General features: G+C 44.2%; 1 protein-coding gene across 1 annotated transcript; it reads right to left on the minus strand.

Moving 5' to 3' along the window:
* Nucleotides 1-987: 987 nt before the first annotated feature.
* Nucleotides 988-17,562, minus strand: NOS2 (nitric oxide synthase 2, inducible). Its single transcript, XM_009865826.1, has 26 exons — nt 17,456-17,562; nt 16,372-16,468; nt 15,676-15,798; nt 15,438-15,586; nt 13,289-13,451; nt 12,757-12,848; nt 12,239-12,380; nt 11,871-12,010; nt 11,158-11,332; nt 10,751-10,852; nt 9,905-10,099; nt 9,477-9,559; nt 9,012-9,156; nt 8,662-8,766; nt 8,457-8,506; nt 8,186-8,360; nt 7,592-7,724; nt 7,123-7,201; nt 6,262-6,440; nt 5,467-5,630; nt 4,468-4,678; nt 4,060-4,147; nt 3,483-3,604; nt 2,280-2,428; nt 1,376-1,570; nt 988-1,101 (listed from the first exon to the last, which is right to left on the minus strand). Exons 1-26 carry the CDS (start codon nt 17,560-17,562, stop codon nt 988-990), a joined length of 3,477 nt encoding a protein of 1,158 aa, XP_009864128.1.
* Nucleotides 17,563-21,144: the final 3,582 nt, after the last annotated feature.

Here is a 21,144-nt window from a genome sequence, read left to right on the forward strand (position 1 = left end):
TGGCGAGTGTCCCGGCCAGCCCGCCCCCGGGCCGCAGAACCCGAGGGGAGCCCCTCTTTGCACAGCGCTCACCTAGTGCAGCAGTTCAACCAGCAGACAATGAAAAGCCTTTCACTTACCCGAACTTCTTCTGCTTTCCTCCTCCCAGCGCCCCGCAGATCTCCGCTCCAGCCGCCCGCTCCTCCCCGGGCACAGCTGCCCCTCATCAGCCCCAGGTGCCGGCTCCAGCCCGGCTCATCCCCCCGCACCCACCCCAGCAGAACCTCACAACTCACCTGCCTCGAGTTTTTTAGCCTATAGCAAGAGGAGGCACATCTAATCCACACCAACTTGTTTGTTTTAGTATAAAGGCGTCTTTTATTACAAACACTTAAATCAAGTAACTCGGTGCACGGAATTTAAGTGTACAAAGTGCTTGTGGATTTTCTGAACCTCACTGCTACAGGCTCTCTAACAACCCCAGCTCGGGTTCGAGCACCTGAATCACACAACGCAGAATCCCCCTCACGTACATACACGTGGAGGGCACACAGCGAGCCACTGTATTATTATCTCATTTTGCAAATATTGCTTCAGATTCAACGAGACGTGTGACTACACATTTCCAAGGGACACAACCATCCATTTATTTGCTTTAAAGTGAAGATAATATGTGCAGTAAAACAACCCAATATAAATAAATAAGTTCTAAAGGATTTCAGTTCTAGTTTACATAGTAAAAACCTCAAAATCATCCTTGAATTTACAAAAAATAGATTTATACTAGCGCAGACAGTATAAAAATAATTTGTGTCTTCATTATTAAGATAAACTATTAAAACAAATATCAGAATAAATAGCAACAAAAGTTAAATTTAGTATTTTTCTTAATAAAAGCTGAAGTTTAAAAGTCCACTCCTACAACCATACACAGGTGTATGATTGAACACGTACCAGTAGGAGGATTTGCCCTGGTTTTTTGAATGCAGCGACAAGGGCAGGTGCCGCCTAAAGCCCGAGGCAACTCGTTCTTGGCATGGTGGGTTGCGAAGCTCTGACACCCCTCTTGGCTTCCTGTGGGAATACAGCCCCAAATATGTCTTCATGGTATCGCTTTTGGCTCTGCAAAGACAGAAAGGAAACGCGAGAGGTGAATTAGATACTGCGAGCTCCTCCTCACGTAACCGGTGAGTAAGGGGTCTGCTGCCCGCGTGGGACTGGCTCTGAGAGGGAGGCCTCCTGCTGCGCTGGGGGAGAGGAGGAACCTCTGAATCCCAGACACAAGCTGCAGGACAAGCTCTGACACGAGAAGGGGCCGCCGGCCGGCTGGAAGGAACGCCTCGCCTATCACAGAATCATTGGGGTTGGAAGAGACCCCCGGGATCCCGCAGCGCACCTTGAGCTGCAGGAAATACTCCTCTGCCTGCTGCTCGCTGAGGTTCAGGTTTCTCGCAAGCATCCGCTTCAGCGCCTGAGCCACGTCCCTGGCCATGTGCACGTTTCCGCAGACGTACAGATGCCCCTCCTCCTTATGCAGGAGGTTGCACACTTCGGTCTCCAACTTGCTTTGAAGAATGTCTTGAACATAGACCTTGGAAACAAAACCAGGAATATCAGAGGAGGCTTCTTAAATGCCGCTTGGGCTGCTGGCCCCTCTAAATCCCGTGTGGGTCTGCGCGGGAAGGCTCTAAATGCCTGCTCTGTTCCAGCCGTGTGCTGCACCACGGCAAAGGAGAAGAAAAATGTCTTGACGCTCTCTAGAAGCCCCAGATGTGCAGGCTAGACTTGTCTCCTGATTAAACTAGAGCAGGCTAAGACTCTTCTTTTTTAGAACAAGTTACAAGTGCCAAAGTCCCCCAGCTTGCCAGGAGAGCAGGACAGCTAAAAAGAGGACAGCTTGCGGGCTGCTCTTTTCTCCAATCAAGAGTCCATCTTAGCAAAATTAATTTCCAGGGTCACTGTGTCATGGAAACGGTGACAAATGTCCAAACCCAATTAAATTCTAACTCACAGGCTAATCAAATCCTGCAAAATTTAAGGATTCTGCAATGTCCCAGCTTCCAGTTGCAAAGGCTGTTTGCACTTGACGTGCCCCTCTGTGGCAGCGAGGGGTTTGCGTTTCTGTAGCTTGCTTGTGCTGAAGCCTCAAGGAGCAGGGCCTTTCATCACTTGTTCCCACCCTATTGTAACAAAATGCTAATGATTTTTTTAAAGAACACTGTTTAACAGAGCCCAGGTGTTAATGTGAGGGACCGTTGTGGAAGGAGCCAACCCTCGGAGAAGCAAGGACCCAGCCTTACTTTAGCCTGGCCAGGCTGCCTGGAGTACGCTGTGTACACTTCTTTCAGGACTCCCTTCCTCTTCATTTCCTCAGTCTCTTCTCTGTAGATGTGATCCGTGTCCGGCTGCCGGCAGCCGAACAGTAACGTCATGTCCCCACCTTTGATCCCTGAAACCAACATTGGGAAGTTTTTTGTCTTTCCGGGTAAGGGCCGTTACCTCTTACGACTGTTCCCACAGAGGGCCCCGCGGTGGCAGTGACCAGCTGTGCACAGCTGCCTGCTCCACACCTGGAACACTGCCTTCCTTCAGTTTTCATCCCCACACCTGCAACACCGTGTTCAGCTTTGGTTTTTGCTCTACAGAGGTGTGGGCAGGCTGGAGAGTGTCCAGAGAAGGCACAACGACAATCAAGGGACTGGGGAGCCTGTCAAACGAGGGCAGGCTGGGAGAATGGGCTTGTTTTGTTCAGCCTTGAGAGAAAGCGGCTTAGGGGAGACCTTATCACCATCTCCTGGTGTTCAAAGGGTGGCTACAAAGAAGACAGAGACTCCCTTTTTACAAAGAGTCCCACGGAAAAGGTGTGGGGTAACAGGTACGAGTCACTCCTGGGCAGGTTCTGACTGGACACAAGAGGAACATTTTTCCCAATGAGAACAATCAGCCATCGGAATAATTTCCCTGGGGAAGCAGTGGATTTCCCAGCACTGGGCACTTTTAAGATTCAGCTGGACAGGGGGCTGGGCCAGCTTGTCTAGACCAGGCTTTTGGCAAGAAAGGTTGGACCAGATGATCCTTGAGGTCCCTTCCACAATTCTATGATTTTCTAATTAGTACTTCTCACTGAACACCTGAGAAGGAGAGTGTGTGGCAGCTTCTGATTTTAGGGTCTGGCAGTAGGACGGAACCTGCCCAAGTCCTTGGAGAACTAAGTGCAATCACCTGTTGGAGCAGGTTCCCCAACAGGGCTGATAACAGGTGTGGTATTTACAGGGACACACGGGCTCCTCCCTCCGAGTGACCAAACACCTCGAGACCACCAGGAGGGTCTCAGGTAGGACGGGTTGGCTCTTTCAGTCCGATCAGTTTTGGGGTGACAAATCTCTGTGGGGTTTACTTGGCTAATGCTTCTGGGTGTCTCCAGGTTTTGTGGGGAGCACTAGGGATGCTTTCTGCGGCCGGACGGGCTGTGCCCTCCCTCTTGTGGCAATCCCCTTCAGTACCTTTCTTCTCCAGGTCATACAGACGCTGCAGCCAGAAACTTCTGAAAGGAGCAATTCCTGTTCCTGGGCCGATCAGAATGCAAGGCTTGGCTGGCTCCTTTGGGAGCCGGAATTCATCAGCCCTAAAACGGAAAAATACGTTAATGAGGCAATTTGTTTCTGACTGACCTCTCAGCGTCAGCTTCCTGAACGGCTCGGAGCAGCACAGCCCAAGTTACCAATCTGAAAACAGCAATGGGGCTCAGCTTCTCAGCTTGGTGACGGCTGCTTCTTGTTTCCCGAGCTTCATTTGCTGTAGAGTGGATATGCTGGCAGTGGAGGTGTCATATGAATAGAATTCTTTTAGAATTTTCTAATGATTTATGATTTTATTCAACAGAAGATACGGTCAAGGTTTTCATCTCTGGAAAACAAGGAGTTCCCTCTGTTCTCAAACACAGATATTCCAGCCTGCACTCACTAGTCACTTGAAAACCATAAGCAAACAATGAAAAAAAAAAAACACTGAAGAAGCTGAACTAAGAATTGCTTGTCTGGGTTTATTTTTCCTTTTCTTTCTTCTCTGTCACACACTCACCTGCGCACAAAGCATGGAACTGTCTCGTTGAGAGCTATTGTGTTCAGCCACGTGCTGCAGACTCCGTGGTGCAAAGGCCCTTGTCCGTCTGACAATAGCAAAGGAAAACACCTCCGTCAGTATTCGAAAGCCCTCAGTTTTTAAAAGCAGCCCAGTTTATACTTAACATTGTATGTTCTGAGTAAGTGTGTATCTAGCAATGATTTATAAACCAGCATACACTGATGATGATGCGAGGTTTTGGCAAACCCTGCCCTGCCCTGCAGTATGCAGTTCTGCACGTATCACGACCCAAACCCTTTGTCACAGAAGTGCTTCACGCCATCGGGCAGACACAGGTTTTTTCTGAACCGCAGTGCCATCTAAATACCTTTAATTAAGAAGGAAACGAAAGCATCAGTTCCTTACCTCTTGTCCTGTAGTTGACAACTGCAACCGTCAGATGGATCTCTCCAGGCGTCACGTCACAGGAGGAGCTGACAGAGTAGTACCGGGGTTTCAGGGGCGGCAGCTGGGTCAGTAAGAAAGACGTTGAGACCTCAGCAGAAGGAAACTCCTCCAGGACCTCCAGGATGTTCGGGCTGTTGTAAAACTTCCATTTATTGTATTCTTCTGTGCTCTAAAAGCCAAAGGTCATCAGCAAAACGTTAGCAGGTCATGCTGAGTTCAGGGGAGCGGGGATATTTGGGATGTCGCGTACAGACAGGACTCCTGCTTTACGTTCCGCACGCGAATCAGCAGAGAATTCTCACAGCTTTGTCTAGACCAGTACTGGGTGTTCCTAAGAACTGGTCCAGTTTTTGGAAATGCAAATACAGAATGCCAGTTGGAATTTTCTCAGATACCAGCTCTTTCAGTGAGGATGTAGAAACTGCAGTGGGATTTGTTTCTCAGCCCGCTGCTGTGGGACATCCACAGAACTGCGTGGGCCCAGGCCCTGACTGGCTGTGCCTCGCTGAACCCAGAAAGCAGAAGCAAGCACTTACCCAACCTCTGAGTCCTTGGTTACTTAAAGGCACATCCCTCTTACTCTCACGATACCACATTCTCTGACAAAAATACCTACCAGCTCCCCTCTAGCCCCTCCACCTGCCAGCTGTGGGACATTTTAATGGTGCATCACCAGAAACCACCACGAGGCGGGCAAGAGAATGGGCTGGGCAAAGTGGCCCACCCAGAGCCACCCAGGAAATAGCAGATCTGAAGAAACCTCTTGATTCCCACGCCCAAGCTGAGCCACAAGACCGCCCTTTCTCCCCCTGTGGTTTTACAAACACAAAGAACACGTAACAGAGGGATACAAATCAAGCACCATCGCTGCAAAAATTTCTTAAGCTTCTCCTGCAGAGTAAAGGGCCATGAGAGGGTCAGCGCCCAGCACCCCTCACCTCCAGCCCCAGCGCCTACCTGACATAAAGCTGCCAGTCTCTGTTTGTCTCCTTCCGCTGTCACCAGCGGCAAGAGTTTTTTTAGCAGTTGTTGGGACGGTGGAGTAGTGATATCAAGGAAGTATGTCAAAGCCTCGGAGAGCGTGCAGACTGGAATCTTTTTGTCACTTTTCCAGTAGCCACCTGGAAACGAGGGAAAATAAAGGAACGCTTGGCAATCCCCACGGCAGGTGACAGCTGTGGAGCTTTGCAAAACTCAGCATCCCTCAAAGCACGACTTCAGCCTAAGTTGCAGCAGGTCTAGAGCACAGGGCCCTCCTGAAAAGGTGTCAATGGGACGTTTCAAACTTTGGTAAGGGGAGCATCTGATGCAGAGAACTGCACGATGACAAAACACTACTGTGAAATGAAGAGTCTTTCATTTGAGGAAATCATCTTTCTGTGTGTCAGAACCGCAGGATTTAGCGTGTTGTTCCTAGCAAGATGGAAAAGACGGTCATGATATAAAAATCTATTCTAGGACTCCGACATGTAGCAACAATAAGCAAACTCTGTTGATTAATTTAATCACAGTCCATGGCCAATTCAGCAACTGAATTACAGCGTCAGCCTGCGATAATGTTGGTGAAGCTACCATGGACCGCCAGAGCACACAAAATCAGAATCAAGAACTGTAACTAAAAGCATCAACAAAACCCTACTGAAACTTAAGAAAAGGTTAAGAGGATCAAATTCAGTCTATAAAAATTCTCAGGAATTTTAGAGAAATGGGTCAAACATCCTCTGTTACTGTGTCTAAAGGGAACCATCTTACCACTGGTGCAGGTTTCGAGTCTGATGGCCTGCCCAGCTGGAGGGGCATCCTTCACGTGCGCAATGAGGCCACAGACTAATTCTGGCTGGTTGCCTGGGCAAATCCCGATGTGTTCTCCGGGCAGGTAGCGCACTTCCTGACTGGTCTCACAGGAAAGCTTAACCAGGATGGTAACGTGACTAGATATAGAAAAAAAAAAAGAGATCAGACAGATCTTGGTTATGTCGACAGGATTTCCCTTGAATTGTGCAGAAAAGGAATAAACCTGAAGTGACGGTTGGCAAGGGCTTGCTTGTGCTCGTTACCAAATCCTCAGACCAGCTTAGTACTGCATGGAGGCATAAACAAATAATACTCCAGATATGTGAAGTAGCAAAACAAATAAGGTGCTGAAGTGCTGACTGATCTGTTCAGTATAGAACAAATGTGCCTCTGTCAGGCCAGGGAAAGGCAGTGCAGCTCTCCTGAGGACTGGGTAGCTCACACTGCAAACCAGCTCAGAGGGCTTGCCCTAAGACAACTGTATTTAGACAGTTTTAACTCTAAAGAAGTAAATGTTTACCTAGTGTGTCACATACCATGCAAGGGAGAGGGACCATGCACCTGATCTTCCCCATTTAGCTGGTGGAAGTTATTTATTTCCCTACGGTCCCAGATACTCTGCTGAGATGTCAGCTCCCATCCAAACCAGAGCTAAGACTCTACGTATTCTTGAGGTCTTGTGAGAATGGCTTACTTCTACTAACTCACGTATATTTCTTAATAACTGCAGGGAGAGGATGTTTAAAGGCAGGCATTTCAGATATTTTAGATTTTAGTAAAATGTAGTATTGCAATATTCAAAAGAAGGAGGTATCATACCTGGATTTTAAACTTTGAAGATTCTGTCTGAATTTCAGCCTCATGGGAATCACATCCTTTGCGTGAATGTTTCCAAGTGCTGTTGAGGAAAGAGGACATGACTCATGGCAATTTTGTGATTAAGTTTCCTTAAAACGTCTACAAGTGAGCCATGCTTGCCCTAGAATGCAATATACTTGTAATCAGCTACGTGCCCCATACACATGCCTCTCCTGACTACAAGTAGCTCATCTCAGCTTCTGTTCTTCTGGGGCTGTCAAAATGTACACCAGTTCTGATGCTCTGATATTATTGCACTGGAAAATACGATTTATGCAATGTAAACCAGTGTCTTTTCTTCTCTGACCACTGTACGTTATTATAGGCATTCTACCATCTAGAAGGACCAGGATGAGTTCTAGAAAACCTTAAGAGTTCAGGCCTTTCTGAAGCAAAAAGGACAGAAGAAGTGGAAGGTGGGAGGCAATACCTTTGGCCAAGTCCATGGTTTGAGAGTCGGGCACTATCCGGTAATTCTCAGGATCCCAGCTTTCATCAGAGGTGTACATCTCAGGCAACTGAATACTGGCTTTCCCATGGATGTTAAAAACGTCACAGGCAGTCTAGAAGAAATAAAAAAATAAAGCTATTTATAGTAAAAAAAAATAAAAATTCTCAGTGTTGTCGTAATGCTAATAAGGAGATACCAGGTTCACAGATTGCTAGTTTTTACTCATTCTGTTGAGTTCAGTGATGTTGTAGGTGTTCAGTGAGCTCAGTAAGGTTCCACTTCTCTATCAGCTAAAAAACCGATCTACTTCAAAAAATTCTGATGTTTGATGACACCACCCTTGTTCATGCTGAGCATTCTATTATCCAGAAGGTTTCATGCAACTTTATATGACTATTAAAAAATAATAGAAAAAGGGCCCAGTTTAAGGCTGAGCAGGCAGCAGAAAAGAGGGGAACCTGAAATTCAGATATAAATCCAGATATTTGTTTTCCTTCGTTTTCCTCCATTTTCATGGGAATATTGAAATAAAATGAATGAACTAAGACATGAGCTAACACTTTATAGACTCGCCTTGAATGCAGTGACAGCCCACGTGCAAAAGGCTTCTTCTTGCCCACTGAGTTCATCTCCTTCCCCTACTGGGGTGAGCTGAGAAGCCCCGAGTTGGGCCAGTTTTTGGTCAATGGTGTGAGCAAAGGCACAGAACTCTGGATACACGCTGGACCCCAAACCAAACACGGCGTATCTGCAGGAGGGCACAGAAAGAAGATCACTATGTTATGCTAAAGGCCATGCAAAAGGAACCAATCACATGCAAAGCAAACAACACAAGTATTTGTACCTAATTTTACTTTTCAGTGATTTCAGGGTGAGCAAGGAGTTCTTCAAGGTCTGAAAAAAATTTCACAAAATACTTAAGGTTAGACAAATACTCTGGTTTAAAACAAGGTCCATGTCTTACTCAAGGACATGGGACAAATGAAAGGATTGTCTTTGGACTCATTCTTTCTGTTGAGCCTCGTATATACTTCTGAGGTGACCCTTACCTTCCCATTATTTGGAGAATCTCCATTTCCAAAAGTGCTAGTAACCACTAAAAGAAGCGTTTCCTTTTCCAGGTTGCCAACTTTGTACTCATCCATGCGCAGAATCTGGAAGGTATAAAGCTCATGAGAAATTGGTAGCAGACCTAAGAACTAGCAGTAGATATCTGTGACTGTCTGACAACTGCTGACCAAATCCACAAGCGTTGTACTAAATGAATGCAAAATCAAAGTTCTAGTCGAACTTATATTTATTCAGAACATAGGTTTGGAAAATGAAAAAGCTTGTGGAAGCTGACAAAACTAGTCGAACTTCTTTCTCCATTTAGTGTGGATGATTTATACTTTCTCACCTCAGTGTTGAAGGCGCAGTTGAACAAGTTGCGCAGATTGTTGGCCAGTGTTTCTGATTTCCCAGTCTCCGTCGCATAGATTACAGTGACCTTGGCCCTGGCTGCCATCACTCGTCGCATGAGTGAAGATGCAAAGAGTACAGCTCTAGGGAAAAAAAACAATCACACAGATTTTTTAATAATAGCTATGCAGTAATTCAGACTGAGCCGCAAGCAAGTTATGAAAAACTGATAGCCCGAGCATACTTTTTCCTTGGAAGATTGTTCGGAAGCAATACACCACAGGTAGCCCTGAATAAGAACGTTAGATACGAATATCACCTACCTGTGGACAGATAAGTCTATAATTTGAACAATTCAAGTGGTTGGAATTGTAGTAATTATCTAAAAAAACTGTGGAACAAAAACATCACGAGACTAGAATAGTCAGATAAAAGCATGAAGACTCTTATTTGAACATCTTACTTTGCCAAGATGCTAAATTTTATTTCTTTTTTCTTCGGCCTCCGGGTCTCATCATGCCAGACATGTGTTTTCCATGCATCCACCTGAAAAAAGAAGAACAAGCTAAGCCTCAGGTAAGAAACACGAAATATTAAATACGCAATTTCTGTATCTTCTAAAGGCCCAGATCAAGTAGAATCTGTATACAATTCAGCGTGTACAAACACAGGATCAGTCTCTGCAACACTAAACTGCATTTCACTTGCAGGTTGAGAATTCAACAAAATTCCCATAACCCTCTGCAGTACAACTGGTATCGCTGCTACTTCTGAATCTCTGTTGAACTTTCATGAACCAGGGCTTTTCACCTGGACTCCGTCAGGTCCCATATAACGACCTGCACTGCCCAAGCTGCCTCCTGAGATCATATCTTTTTGTGTGAAATGTACCTGGTAGTAATAGAAGGGAGTGAGGACATAGTTCAACATCTCCTGGTGGAACACGGGAGTTATGCTCCCTGATATAGGGGGAACAATCCACACCCAGTCGGCCGGGCAGCCTCCCCGCAGGCGATACTCGCTCTGCATGTACTTCATGAAGGACTCGGCAGCCGAGTGGTGATCCATGATGGTCACGTTCCTTTGCTAGAATAATGGAAAACAGAAAGACTCACATTAAAAAGCCCACTCTCCTCTTCTTCCTGAGGTAGTTAAAGTAATCCCTTTGCTTTGGTTAATATTTCAAGGACTTTATTCAGTGCTGGGAAATAATTACTAACAGCAACTATTAAGCAGATAGTTGCTCAAAGTAATTCCTATCAGCAATTACTATATAGATACAGACCGAGGCGGACCTTTAAGAACTCTCAACGTCCTGGATTTTCTTTTTTTTGGTAACATCAGCATTTTACCTCTCCAGCACTGGGAGTGTGTGCTGAAAAGCCCCTGATTCATTTTTACCCATCGTTCATACTGTTATGATTTGTTAAACACTAACTGTAAGTAAAAGATATTAATCCAATGAATTTACATTTGATGCTTAGATGTATATGTTAAAAGGATGAACAATCTTGCCCTTAATTTCCTTTTGTCTTTCTCTACCTGAGACGTTTTCTGGCAACAACAGGAAATACTTTCCCTGGTGTCAATCAAGAGTAACTCCTTTGGAATCCCACTGATAACCTCCACTGCACATTGGTTCACCGGAACTGTGTTTGTACAAAGCTGTTACAAGTGAAAGGCAAAAGGGACACACACTATTCGGTGTCTCTCCGGATATCACACGCGGTGACTTACTTGGAAGCTATGAAGCACAGCTACGTTTATCTCTACAACAGCTCGGTCTTTCCATAGCGATGAAATTCTGTTTGTTTCCAGTCCCATTCTTCTTCCTACCTCCTATATGGGAAAAGGAGAGAGGAAAGGGGAAAGCAGATTTACTGCGTGTTTCACCATTCCATCTGGTTATTTGGAACAGATCGTGTCAGAACACTCGAAAAACAGTCGGACAGTCTGGCAGCCATAATCCTGGTAGAAATTCAAGATGTCCCACAGTAGCCAGGAATCGTGACAGGTTAGCACTGACGTGTTAGCAGGATGTAAATACCCCAGCAAACGCCTATGGCATCGCTTTTTCCAAGCCTCTGCACCCACCAAATCCATTCCCTTCTCAGGTCAGCACACCCCCGCTGCAGCAGATTTACCTTCAGGACGTTGTATCGCTGCACGTCGCACAAGTCTCGCACTCCTATCTCTGTCCCCATGTACCAGCCGTTGAAGGGACACCCAGTGAATTCCAGGCCTCCCACCTCGAGAAGCATATTGGCGACGGCGGGCAGCGCGTACCACTTCAGATCTAGCTCCTTAAACCACTCGTACCTGTTAAACAAGCAGTTGGGTTGATTTACATGCCTCTTCCTTCTCCAGGCAACAGCCAGCGAAGTCCAGGAAGATGAAAAGTACGAGCTCGAGGAGTAACGAGCCACAAAGCACAGAGCTCAGAGCAGTTTTTGCTTACAATGCGGTAACTGGGAATTGCCCGCTAAAGAAATTGCAGAACAGTGCTACTGAGTTCTGCAAACATGAAGAAAAAAACAGAGGGAAGGCAATAAACATTTCGCCGTGAGTGCAGCCATATGTTACATGTGTATTACACTGGCTTAAGAAATTTTGATTTTTAAAATTCTGAATATGATTGTAATGTAGATAAGGAGAAAAGCACTTCCAACAACTTCCAACAGCTTCTTTAATGTATATCTCATTTCGTTATCCTAGCAGGCATTTTATCTTTCAGGACAATTTACCATAATTTCACTCTAACAAAGAACTGCTAAAATGACTGCCACAGGCACAGGTTAATAACCTGCCAAGGTGAGGCAGAGGCAAAAATGCAATTAGCTCAATCTCGTGTGCTTACTTTGGATGCTCCAATGGCACTTCGAGGACAATTCCTGGCGGGAATTCAAATATTTCTGGGTCTTGGCCGTTTGCTTGGAGAACGAGTGGAACTACATCAAAGCGGCCATACTTTGGCTTCCACCCAAGATCAATGCACAACTGGAAAAAAAGAAAATACATTTTGGGGTTTTTTAAGTTCCCTCCCTGGGTTTGAAGACAAAAGAAATATTAACCAGCCTAGAACATGTGGGAGAGAACGTCCCACTCTGTCCTCGCAGCCACACTTCCCTCCTGCCCTACGGAAACATGCAGGAAAAGAACAGTTTAGAGGAAAAGATGGGCTCAAGAAGACAGAAAGCAGCTGTGATGCTGCAGTTGGAGCTGTACCTGTGTGAACTCCACGCTGGCAGGGTCTCCTACGATAGACCCATCTGGCATTTGATAGCCAGCGTATCGGATGAGCTGGCTGTTCCAAATACGAAAATCGTGTTTCCCATCAGTCCTCTGGGGGAAGACAGTGATGGCTGATCTGCCCAGAGAGACACCACAGCAGCACGTCAAACACATTCTAATTCTTAAGACTTAAATGATTACCAACAGCAATTATTTTATATTTCTAAACCAAGTACCAGTAGAAATAAAACCATTTATCCTCTCTACCCACCTCCCTGAATCTTCAGATCATCTTTTCCCCAGGAGTTACAAAAGATTTTGCAACGTCAGCCATGAAAGTTACAGAATTTCAAAAGGGTTGATGGTACACATGAGGAACATAGAAGTACCAGGAGACCTAAGAGCAGAGTTGTCAAAATACTTAGATAGACCATTTGGGGTGTTGTGTAGACTTTTGAATCCAGATCTGTATGTGATTTTTGCTGTTTAAAGTAAAAATTAAAGAGACCTACCTTATATTTCCATTGTTCGTGGCATACTGGATATGATGGCAGATATGCTCAAACATTTCCTTCGCTGTTTCACAATCACGTGCATCAAATACCTGTTTCCAAAAGAAACGTAAAGGAAAAAACCTCATTTTCAAACTCTAATGTAAGCTCGTTATTTTTCTCTTGCATTTAAGGAAAGGAAAGATTAAGGAAAAATTGAAATGAAAGATCAGTATTTCCCAACTTTATTGTAGCTCCAGTAAGAAGGGTGTGTTTTTATTGTTCTTATATGCACCATTTTCACAAGTAACAGCCCTCCAAGGACCAAGACATGCACCTCGTTCCGTGCCATGGCTGGTTCCTGCGCTAGCACTCCTACACATTTTCTTTCAACGATGAAGCAGATAATTACAAAAATATGTTGACCCTATGCTCTGTACAGGAGGGAGCAGTCCTCAGTTGAAGCAACCGGAACATTTCGCTGAAGTAAAGGACGTGCTTCTGACTGACAGCAAATGACTACTGGGCCCATAATGTCCAGATACGGAGTTACCTGCAGGTTGGACCACTGGATTCTCCCGATGCACCGAGGCGCGTTCCTCCAGGCCTGCTTGGCAGCAAAGATCAGTTCGTCCTTTGTCAGCCGGTAGGTTCCTGTTGTTTCGATCTCCTTGGTCACGGTTTCCAGTCGGACCAGGTGTTCTTCTATTTTTGGCCTTTTGAACAGGAAACAGCCACGAAAAGGAAGAATGAGAATTTTGTTATTTAGACTGATTTAAATTGCAGACGTTCTCCTTATATTCTTGGTAAGAAGAGCTTCTGAGCATCCTTTTGCACGAGAAGACTCTGCCTTACATCGCTGATTTTACCTGCCAGGGAAGGGATTAGCATCTATGTGGGCTGGGATATGGGAAGTTTGGATAAACAGTGAGAAGCCTGTTCCTGTTCAAAATCCACGCTCTCCAGATGTAGGTCACCATGAAATACCCATCCCGTATGACAACATCCATCACCTCAGGAAGTCAGCAACTTCTCTGGGCTGCAGGTGTGAGAAGTCACCGAGAGCCGCTGCCCACCTCCCCTCCACTGCCCCAGAGCAGAGCTGCCGCCTCTCGCAGTGGTCTAGGGCCTGGGACTTCTTTCAAAAAGCAGGGGGAATTCTAGGTAAAGGGCTGAGCTGAGTACACAGGACTCTGCTGAGGAGAATTTCTCCTGGCTTTGTAACTTAGGAACTGTCCTTATTGGGTGCTAATGACAGAGCTTATGAGACTAATGAAGGAACTAACACACTAGAAATTTAAGTAGAGACACCATCCTTTTGCCAACAAACACATACGTGGAACGATCACAAGCTTTTCTGTGGAAGTTTTCAGTTTCAATTTGGATTTTCTAGCTTAGTTTGGAAAAGTTTGTCAAATCACGAGCAAACAGAAAGCAGAGCACAGCCTAGCTTCAGCTCCAAAGTAGGATTATTGTAACTGTCCTCTCAAAATTCTATTATTTTCACAGGGACACAGCTCTTCTGAGCAAAGTAAGTAGGATTTTCATTCCTAAAAGGAAGTGCTGAGCAATTCCTTTGTTAGGGAAACAGAGTCTAAAATTCTTTAGCTTGATAACAGAGAATGAAGTCAAAATATTAGGAAGTATTTATCACAGCACAGACAAAAATTGTTCTGTTGGCTTGCAGACAGAGTGAAAACAGCCTGCACTGTCTGAGAGTTTTCACATTTTCAGCAAGATGAAAGATCAAGGGCAAGCATGTAAGATAGTGTAAATCAGTGTGATCACATAGCCATGAGCAGGAACACAGAGATGTGCAAATGCAATATGCTGGCAAGGGAGCACAGCCCGCGTGTTAGATAGGGACTTTCAGAAAGATTCAGAGGGAAGAAAGCTTTGTAGAAGAGTTCAAAGTGTCTAAATAAATAGCCATTATGTGGCCAAGTTCCTTTGAAAATCTGATAATATTTTATAATGGGATGAGCAAACATTGAACTGTCACTTGAAAGTTTGTCATGGGAAAACTTTGTCATTGCAAACTCCTGGACCTGAACATTCCAGCTGGACATTCCAGCTTTTCCTGCACCAAGATGTCTCTGCCCCATACCCATTTTTGCAATAACAAACCTCTTTTCTGAAGCTAGAGCATCCCTCCCAGCATGCTCATAAAGCGCAGGTTGATGATAGCACAGAGCAAGGTTGAGAAGCAAGAGACTGGCCTTCCATGCTTTGGCTAAAGCCTTGAGAGTCAAAACAGAGAACAAAAGAACACAGAGAAAAGATACATGGAGCAGCACAAACAAAAAGCATTATCCACATCATTCACGTCTAAGAGCAATCTGAGAGGAGCTACTCCCGTTGGCGTCCAGCGTCAAGAAAGCAGAAGGTCATGTTCTGCAAGAGTCCCAGCCAGGCTGCTGGTTGTGAGCACGCTAGAAGGCAGCACCCTCGGGAGGGATGGGGCTGAGGAAAGCCCAGTGCAGAGTCCATTTCTGGATCCACACGCCTGGGATTGGCAGATACAGCACAGGAAGTGCAGCAACGGCTTCAATTACCTTTTCTAATAGTCCTTATCTATTTATCGAATGCACACTATGCGCAATTACTGACAGCTCTGAAGAAACCGAACGCTCCTACGGCCTCACAGCCACGTAGGTAGGCAGAGGACTTTTATATCAGAAAGGAAGGCGAAGTTGGCTTACTCTTTGAATGAGCTGTAGTATTGCCTAATGAAGTCTATCGCCTGAGGTAAAAGCTCTGCCGGTGGAACCGGCCCATCTCTGGGACCTTTCACCAGGTTCTTTGGGGTCATGAGAGCCCCTTGGCAGGCTTTGGTCCGACAGTTGATAACCTGAAAAACAGTAAAATGTCAAAAATCGATGGTGCACCATTTGTCTTTTCAAAGTTTTGAAAAATTGCTGTTGAGGTTTCCATTCTCACCTCCTTTGCTGTCAGGTGTAGTGTGTCAAGCAAGCTGGATCCGTTTTGCAAGTTTCTTATTTCTACATGTTTTGGGCATCTTGATATTTGGTTTGAAGCTTTGATACCATTTTGAGGAGGGTTCTGAGAAGAAAAAAAGATGAAAATACATACTGTCTTCAGACCTATTAAATATCTTCCAGCTTCATATTACGTATTATTGGACCATTAAAACACTACAAATTAAATTCAAGAAACCAAGTATAAATGGGACCTTCTCCAATGTCAGTTATTTATTTGAGTACAAAACTACTGACCTAATGCAGAGTTTCATAAGAAATGGGGAAAAAAGTGCTTTTGTACTAATCAAAAAATATTTATGACTGCAAACCCCTTTTAAATTTCAGTAAGGCCTCTTAACATAACAGTCACAGTCTCAGGAAAAGTGAGCCAGACAGCTTTAGAGAAGGGCCACATTTCTTACTAAAGGCTTGGCTCTCAGAGGTGAATAAAGGAGCCAGGCGCTCCGATCCCACTGGGTCATAAAATTCCCTCGAGTCTTTCCCAAGCAACTTTTTGCTGAGAAAAGATCTGTCACCCAAAGCTCTCACAGCAGTTCCACCCTTGTGTAAGCCATGGCCAGTCCTCACACAGGAGCTTTGAGGAGTTCTAAGGAGAAAGCACAACCCACATTAAAAAATTACACTAAAAACAGACCTCTCTGCCATCGCTGGCCTGGGCTGGAGTTACAACAGGCGGCATCTCTGTCTGCTTCCTGCTCACATGGTGTAACTTGGCATCATCATTTTCTAAGCTTTAAAAGAGAGAAAGACAATTCAGTGTAATGCCATATGCTCAGTTTTCGCTAGTTTTACCTGCAGTACCAGCAGGGAGACGCTCAGAGCTGACCATAAAAGATGTACCGAGCCAATAAGCCGACCGCCTGCAGCAGCACGAGGGCTGGAGGGGATTAAAGTCAGTAGTAAAGCTACAATCACCCATTCCAGATAACTATGCGAGAAGCAAAACAGCAGATATAGCCTGGAATGGCAAAGGCTGAGTATCATCGCTGTGAGCTAAATGAAGGACATCTGTACAGTTATGATCTGGACAGAAAATACCCAGAAGAACTAAACAAAAAGATTGAAATCTTCAGGAAAATGTGTGACAACTTCAGCTAGCTCCAGTCTCCAGCCCATTAAGCAAATAACATGCTTTTATAATAATTTCCTTTGTTTTCTGCATGAAGTCTTACTTTCTCAATGCCAAGCTTTTAATTTGGGTATCAGCTTCATGTCTGAATATAAACTGCTTTGAGCAATGACAGGGAATGGGCAGAGAAACAAGAAAGGGTATGTTACAGAAAACCAGAATGAGTAACAGCCTGACAGCTGAGAACTTTGATATGTATATGCAACTTATTTTATACAGTGTCTTGTATAAATCATACCACAGACATAGTTTGCCAACTTAACTGCAGCACTGACAATCACTTTACTCATTTTTACAGCATACATGTCCCTCCCGAGTCCTAGCACACCAAATAGCACATCACAGCACACCAAGTAACTTTAGAAAGGGAGAGCAAGATGATTCCCCAGTGATCGTATAATCCAGGCACAAAAGCTTAAATGTGCTTTCTCAGGTCAAGACCACCCAGTGACCCCCGGGGGCAACTGGTCTTTGGTTAATATTATTGCTTTGGAAACGCGTTACAGGTTTCTCCAGAACACGTCACTTAATAGCTTTCCTTTTCAAATGAAAGAGAAACTATGAAGCCATTAAAAGACAAAGCTCTTACCTATGGATCTTCCTATTTTTCTCCACATTATTATTGACATCCTTTTCTTCAGAGGGCCGGTTCCTCGCAGCACGAGGTTTGAACACAAAGTGCCACGGGCACGACATTTTGTATGCTTTATTTCTGATTTTAGGTCAGTGCTGAAATCTTGTTTCGTGTGATGTGGGAACACTTCTGAGAAGGGGAAAAAAACCCGGCAAGGTCATTTTTTTTTGACTGAGAAGGCAACTCCCTCTAAACTCACCAGACCAACTGTTAACAGCTTCCTGTTTTAAGTAAAAGTATCAAGTATCAATAGTAAAACTAAGAGTAACGTTGCAGCCATGCACAAACCCTCCGACATCAGTATCTAAGAGAAGCAGATGCAGGCTTTCCTTCTCTGAAAAACATGCCTTGACACCCGGGGGCTTTAAGTTCTGTGTTCTTCTAAAGTTTGTTAAGTGTTATTAAATGCTCTGTTAATTCACATCACTTGTATGTCAGTTAGGGAAAGGGATGTAAAATGTTGCTGTGTTATTCATAGTGATAAAAAACCCCAATTGGTCTGTAAATGAATCAGAACGTTTTGCAAGATACTCATCTGCCAGAGACAAGTGGGATTCTGAGATTCTGAATGCTGTATTTGGTAAGATAAATATATATATGGAGCATATATTTGAACCTAACACATATACATAAAAGAACGTACAAAGTTTAATGCTGTTCTTTTGCACACATATTCTCTGCTAATTTCTGAACCTAAAATGGATTTTTGCTCCAGAGAAAGTGTGGCAGGAGAAAAAGAGCAAAGTATTAAAATGTGAGGTAAAGCAGAATTAGCCTCAGCATTTGAATCTCATTCGTAACAGAAATAAAGACCAGAGGTTTCAAAAAAAATAAAGAAAGATACATACATTGCCACATATTCCTGACGTAAATTGTGGATTATTTTGTTATTTATACTGCTTTTTCAGTAAAAGTAAAATTTATATTGCTGGGCTCCCAAGATACTGTCTGCTGCAAAGTCACACAACAAAAGTGAAGCACGCAACTATCTGTGGGGAAACTGTAAGGTGTTAGGACTTGTTTCTTACTCCAGACAAAAGAAATAGCGTGTGTGAGCATTTCTCTACAGTCACAAAATAGAAACAAATCCAAATTACTATTCTGCAATAAAAAAATTCTGCAGTGTACCTATACATTTCTGTAAAAAGGAAAAAGAGAGAATGATAGGGAGAGAGACAGAAAGGAATAAACTTAGAGAAAGAGAAGAACAGAAAGAGAAAGAGAAAAAAGGAAAAAAAACAAACACCAAAACAAATGAGAAAACACAGAAAAACAATACACAAAAAGAAAAAGACAAAAGATGAAGGAAAAGAAGAAAGTAACTAAAAAGAAAAAACAGTAAGAGGAAATACAAAGACCAAGAATAATAAAAATAAGAATAAAAAGAAAAAAAAAAGAGAGAAGGCATTTTCCATTCACCGGCATGCAGAGTGAGAACTTGCTTTTCTTGCTCTCCACAACAAGGCTCTTTAAACACCACCTACAACATTACCTTCAAATCAGCAGAAAGGCAGATTAAGTTTTCAGAGTAGCAGGACAGGCTGGATATCGAGCAGGAGGCTGATTCCAACACTTCAGTCCTAATATGGAAAAAAACCAAAACAGTTTGCCAAGTAATGACTTGACACCCGCATCGGCAGTAAATGAACAGGAAACAGCCCTTACCCGGCTGCTGTCAGAGACAGACGCCCTGATCCGTCCAAGGGTCTCCCCTCTGATGTCTCCTGCTCTGTGTCCCTCCTGCAGGGCAAATGCATTTTTATGGCTCAGGACAGTGGGGAATCCCCGTGATGCTGGTGGGCTGTGCACAAGCGCAGAACGGAAGGAGAGCATCCTCCCTGCCGGGTGTGCCGCAGGGTGTTTCCCACACCCTGAAACCCAAGGGCAGCGCACCGCACTCTGCAGCTCTGACAACCTCGCAGGCAACACTGACATAAAATAAATTAGGAAATCCTGAAAGAACTCGTGCAGATTTTCTTGCTGGAAGCCCGTTCTCCTCTATGTTAAACCAGCAGCAGAACAGAGCAAGCAACTTCAAGAGAAATTTTACAGAACCACAGAACTTTAGGTTATGAATCAGTCAAGGTGATGATAACTAAGGACAGATATTTTAAAGGACCTTTCTCAACAGAGTATTTGTAGAATTTCTTCCTCTCTCTAGTCCATCTGTTGCTGCCCGTAAGGTTTGTCCCTTTGCGCTTTTCCAAATAGTACAAAGGCTGGAAGGATACGGCAACTCCCCAGAGCATAAACCATTCACACCAAGCCGCACGTGTGAACGCCAGAAGGGCAGCCAGAGGATGAAGAGGGGATTATCGAGCCGGTTTTCGATTCCAGACAACATGTGGACACTTACAGATCACAAAATCAGGTTTCTTCCTGCGGTCTGGAAGCCAGGAGCGATGCCGGAGCCGCGGGTGGCACGCCACAAAGAGCTGCCAGGCAACTGCCGGCTGGGGAACGCTGCGCACCGCCCGCAAGGATTTTGGCCCCCGAGTTGACACTGGTATTACTCACGGCTGTTCTAAGGACGTTGTTTACAAACTGATGTTGTAAACATCAGAACTGTTTACAAACTAAAGACAATTAATTCTTCAATATGCTGACTAATACAAGGTCAAAATCACGACAATATAACTAGAGAAAGATTTACAGGTGCTGATCAATCATCTACAGAAATAGGGTGGAAGGTGGCAAGAGAAACAAGGAAACGCGCCTTCTCATCTGTCACATTTTACGGGACAAGCTTGGGCAAGGCACTTTCTTCTTTCTGTGTCTCGTTTCTCTTTTTAAAAATGAACATTAAATGCTTATGTAAAGCACTCCTAGAGGTAAACTGAGTTATGTGTACATGTGCTCATGCATGAATACACCTGTATATATCCCATCAGGGCTGCTAGAGATGAATCTACTGAAAAATAGACCCGAGATTTCTGTAGGTTGAGCATCCATCTGCTTGACTGTATCAAGCCCATGTTTCTTTGCATTCACTTCTCACAACTGTTCACACTCAGGTTGTTTGGGTTTTTGTTGAGGGTTTTTTTTTTAACATGATGCCCTTTATCACTTGATATCCCTTTGTTTAAAATATTCCAGACATCTAAGCATCAGGCAGAAATAACATGTGAGCTGTGACCCAGTGCCATGCCACAAGCTTCTACCTTGCTTCTGACCCACGACAGCTCTTCCCAAACCATACAGACAGTTGGAAGTGCTGGAGTGCAAACACAGCTTTATGTATCTTAAGGGTCAAGCTGAAAGTGCTTGAACTGAAAGGAAATTTTTTGAGTCCAAAGAACAAGGTTACACTCTTATTTGCATTTGCTGTTTTGTCAGAGTTTAAAAAAATCTGTTTGCAACCTTCCCTTTCTTATTAAATCTGACCTCTACAGAATGTGGGGAACATTAATGTCTAGTACTGTAGAAAAGAACATATCTTAGTAAAAAATTTAATTGAATTCAACTATGTCCCATTTTTTCTAAGCTTTCATTATTCAGCTTCTGTATTTCCCTGTGCTTGGAAACTGGTGAAAACAAGGAAAGGCTATAAAGGGATTGGATATGAAAAAGCAGATTTGGAATGACCAAAAGAGGAAAAACATCATTGGTTTGGCTGAGGTACAGCCATTCAGGGAACTACTTAA

This window comes from Apaloderma vittatum, unplaced genomic scaffold, assembly GCF_000703405.1.
Source record: "Apaloderma vittatum isolate BGI_N311 unplaced genomic scaffold, ASM70340v1 scaffold14523, whole genome shotgun sequence".
NCBI lineage: Eukaryota > Metazoa > Chordata > Aves > Trogoniformes > Trogonidae > Apaloderma > Apaloderma vittatum.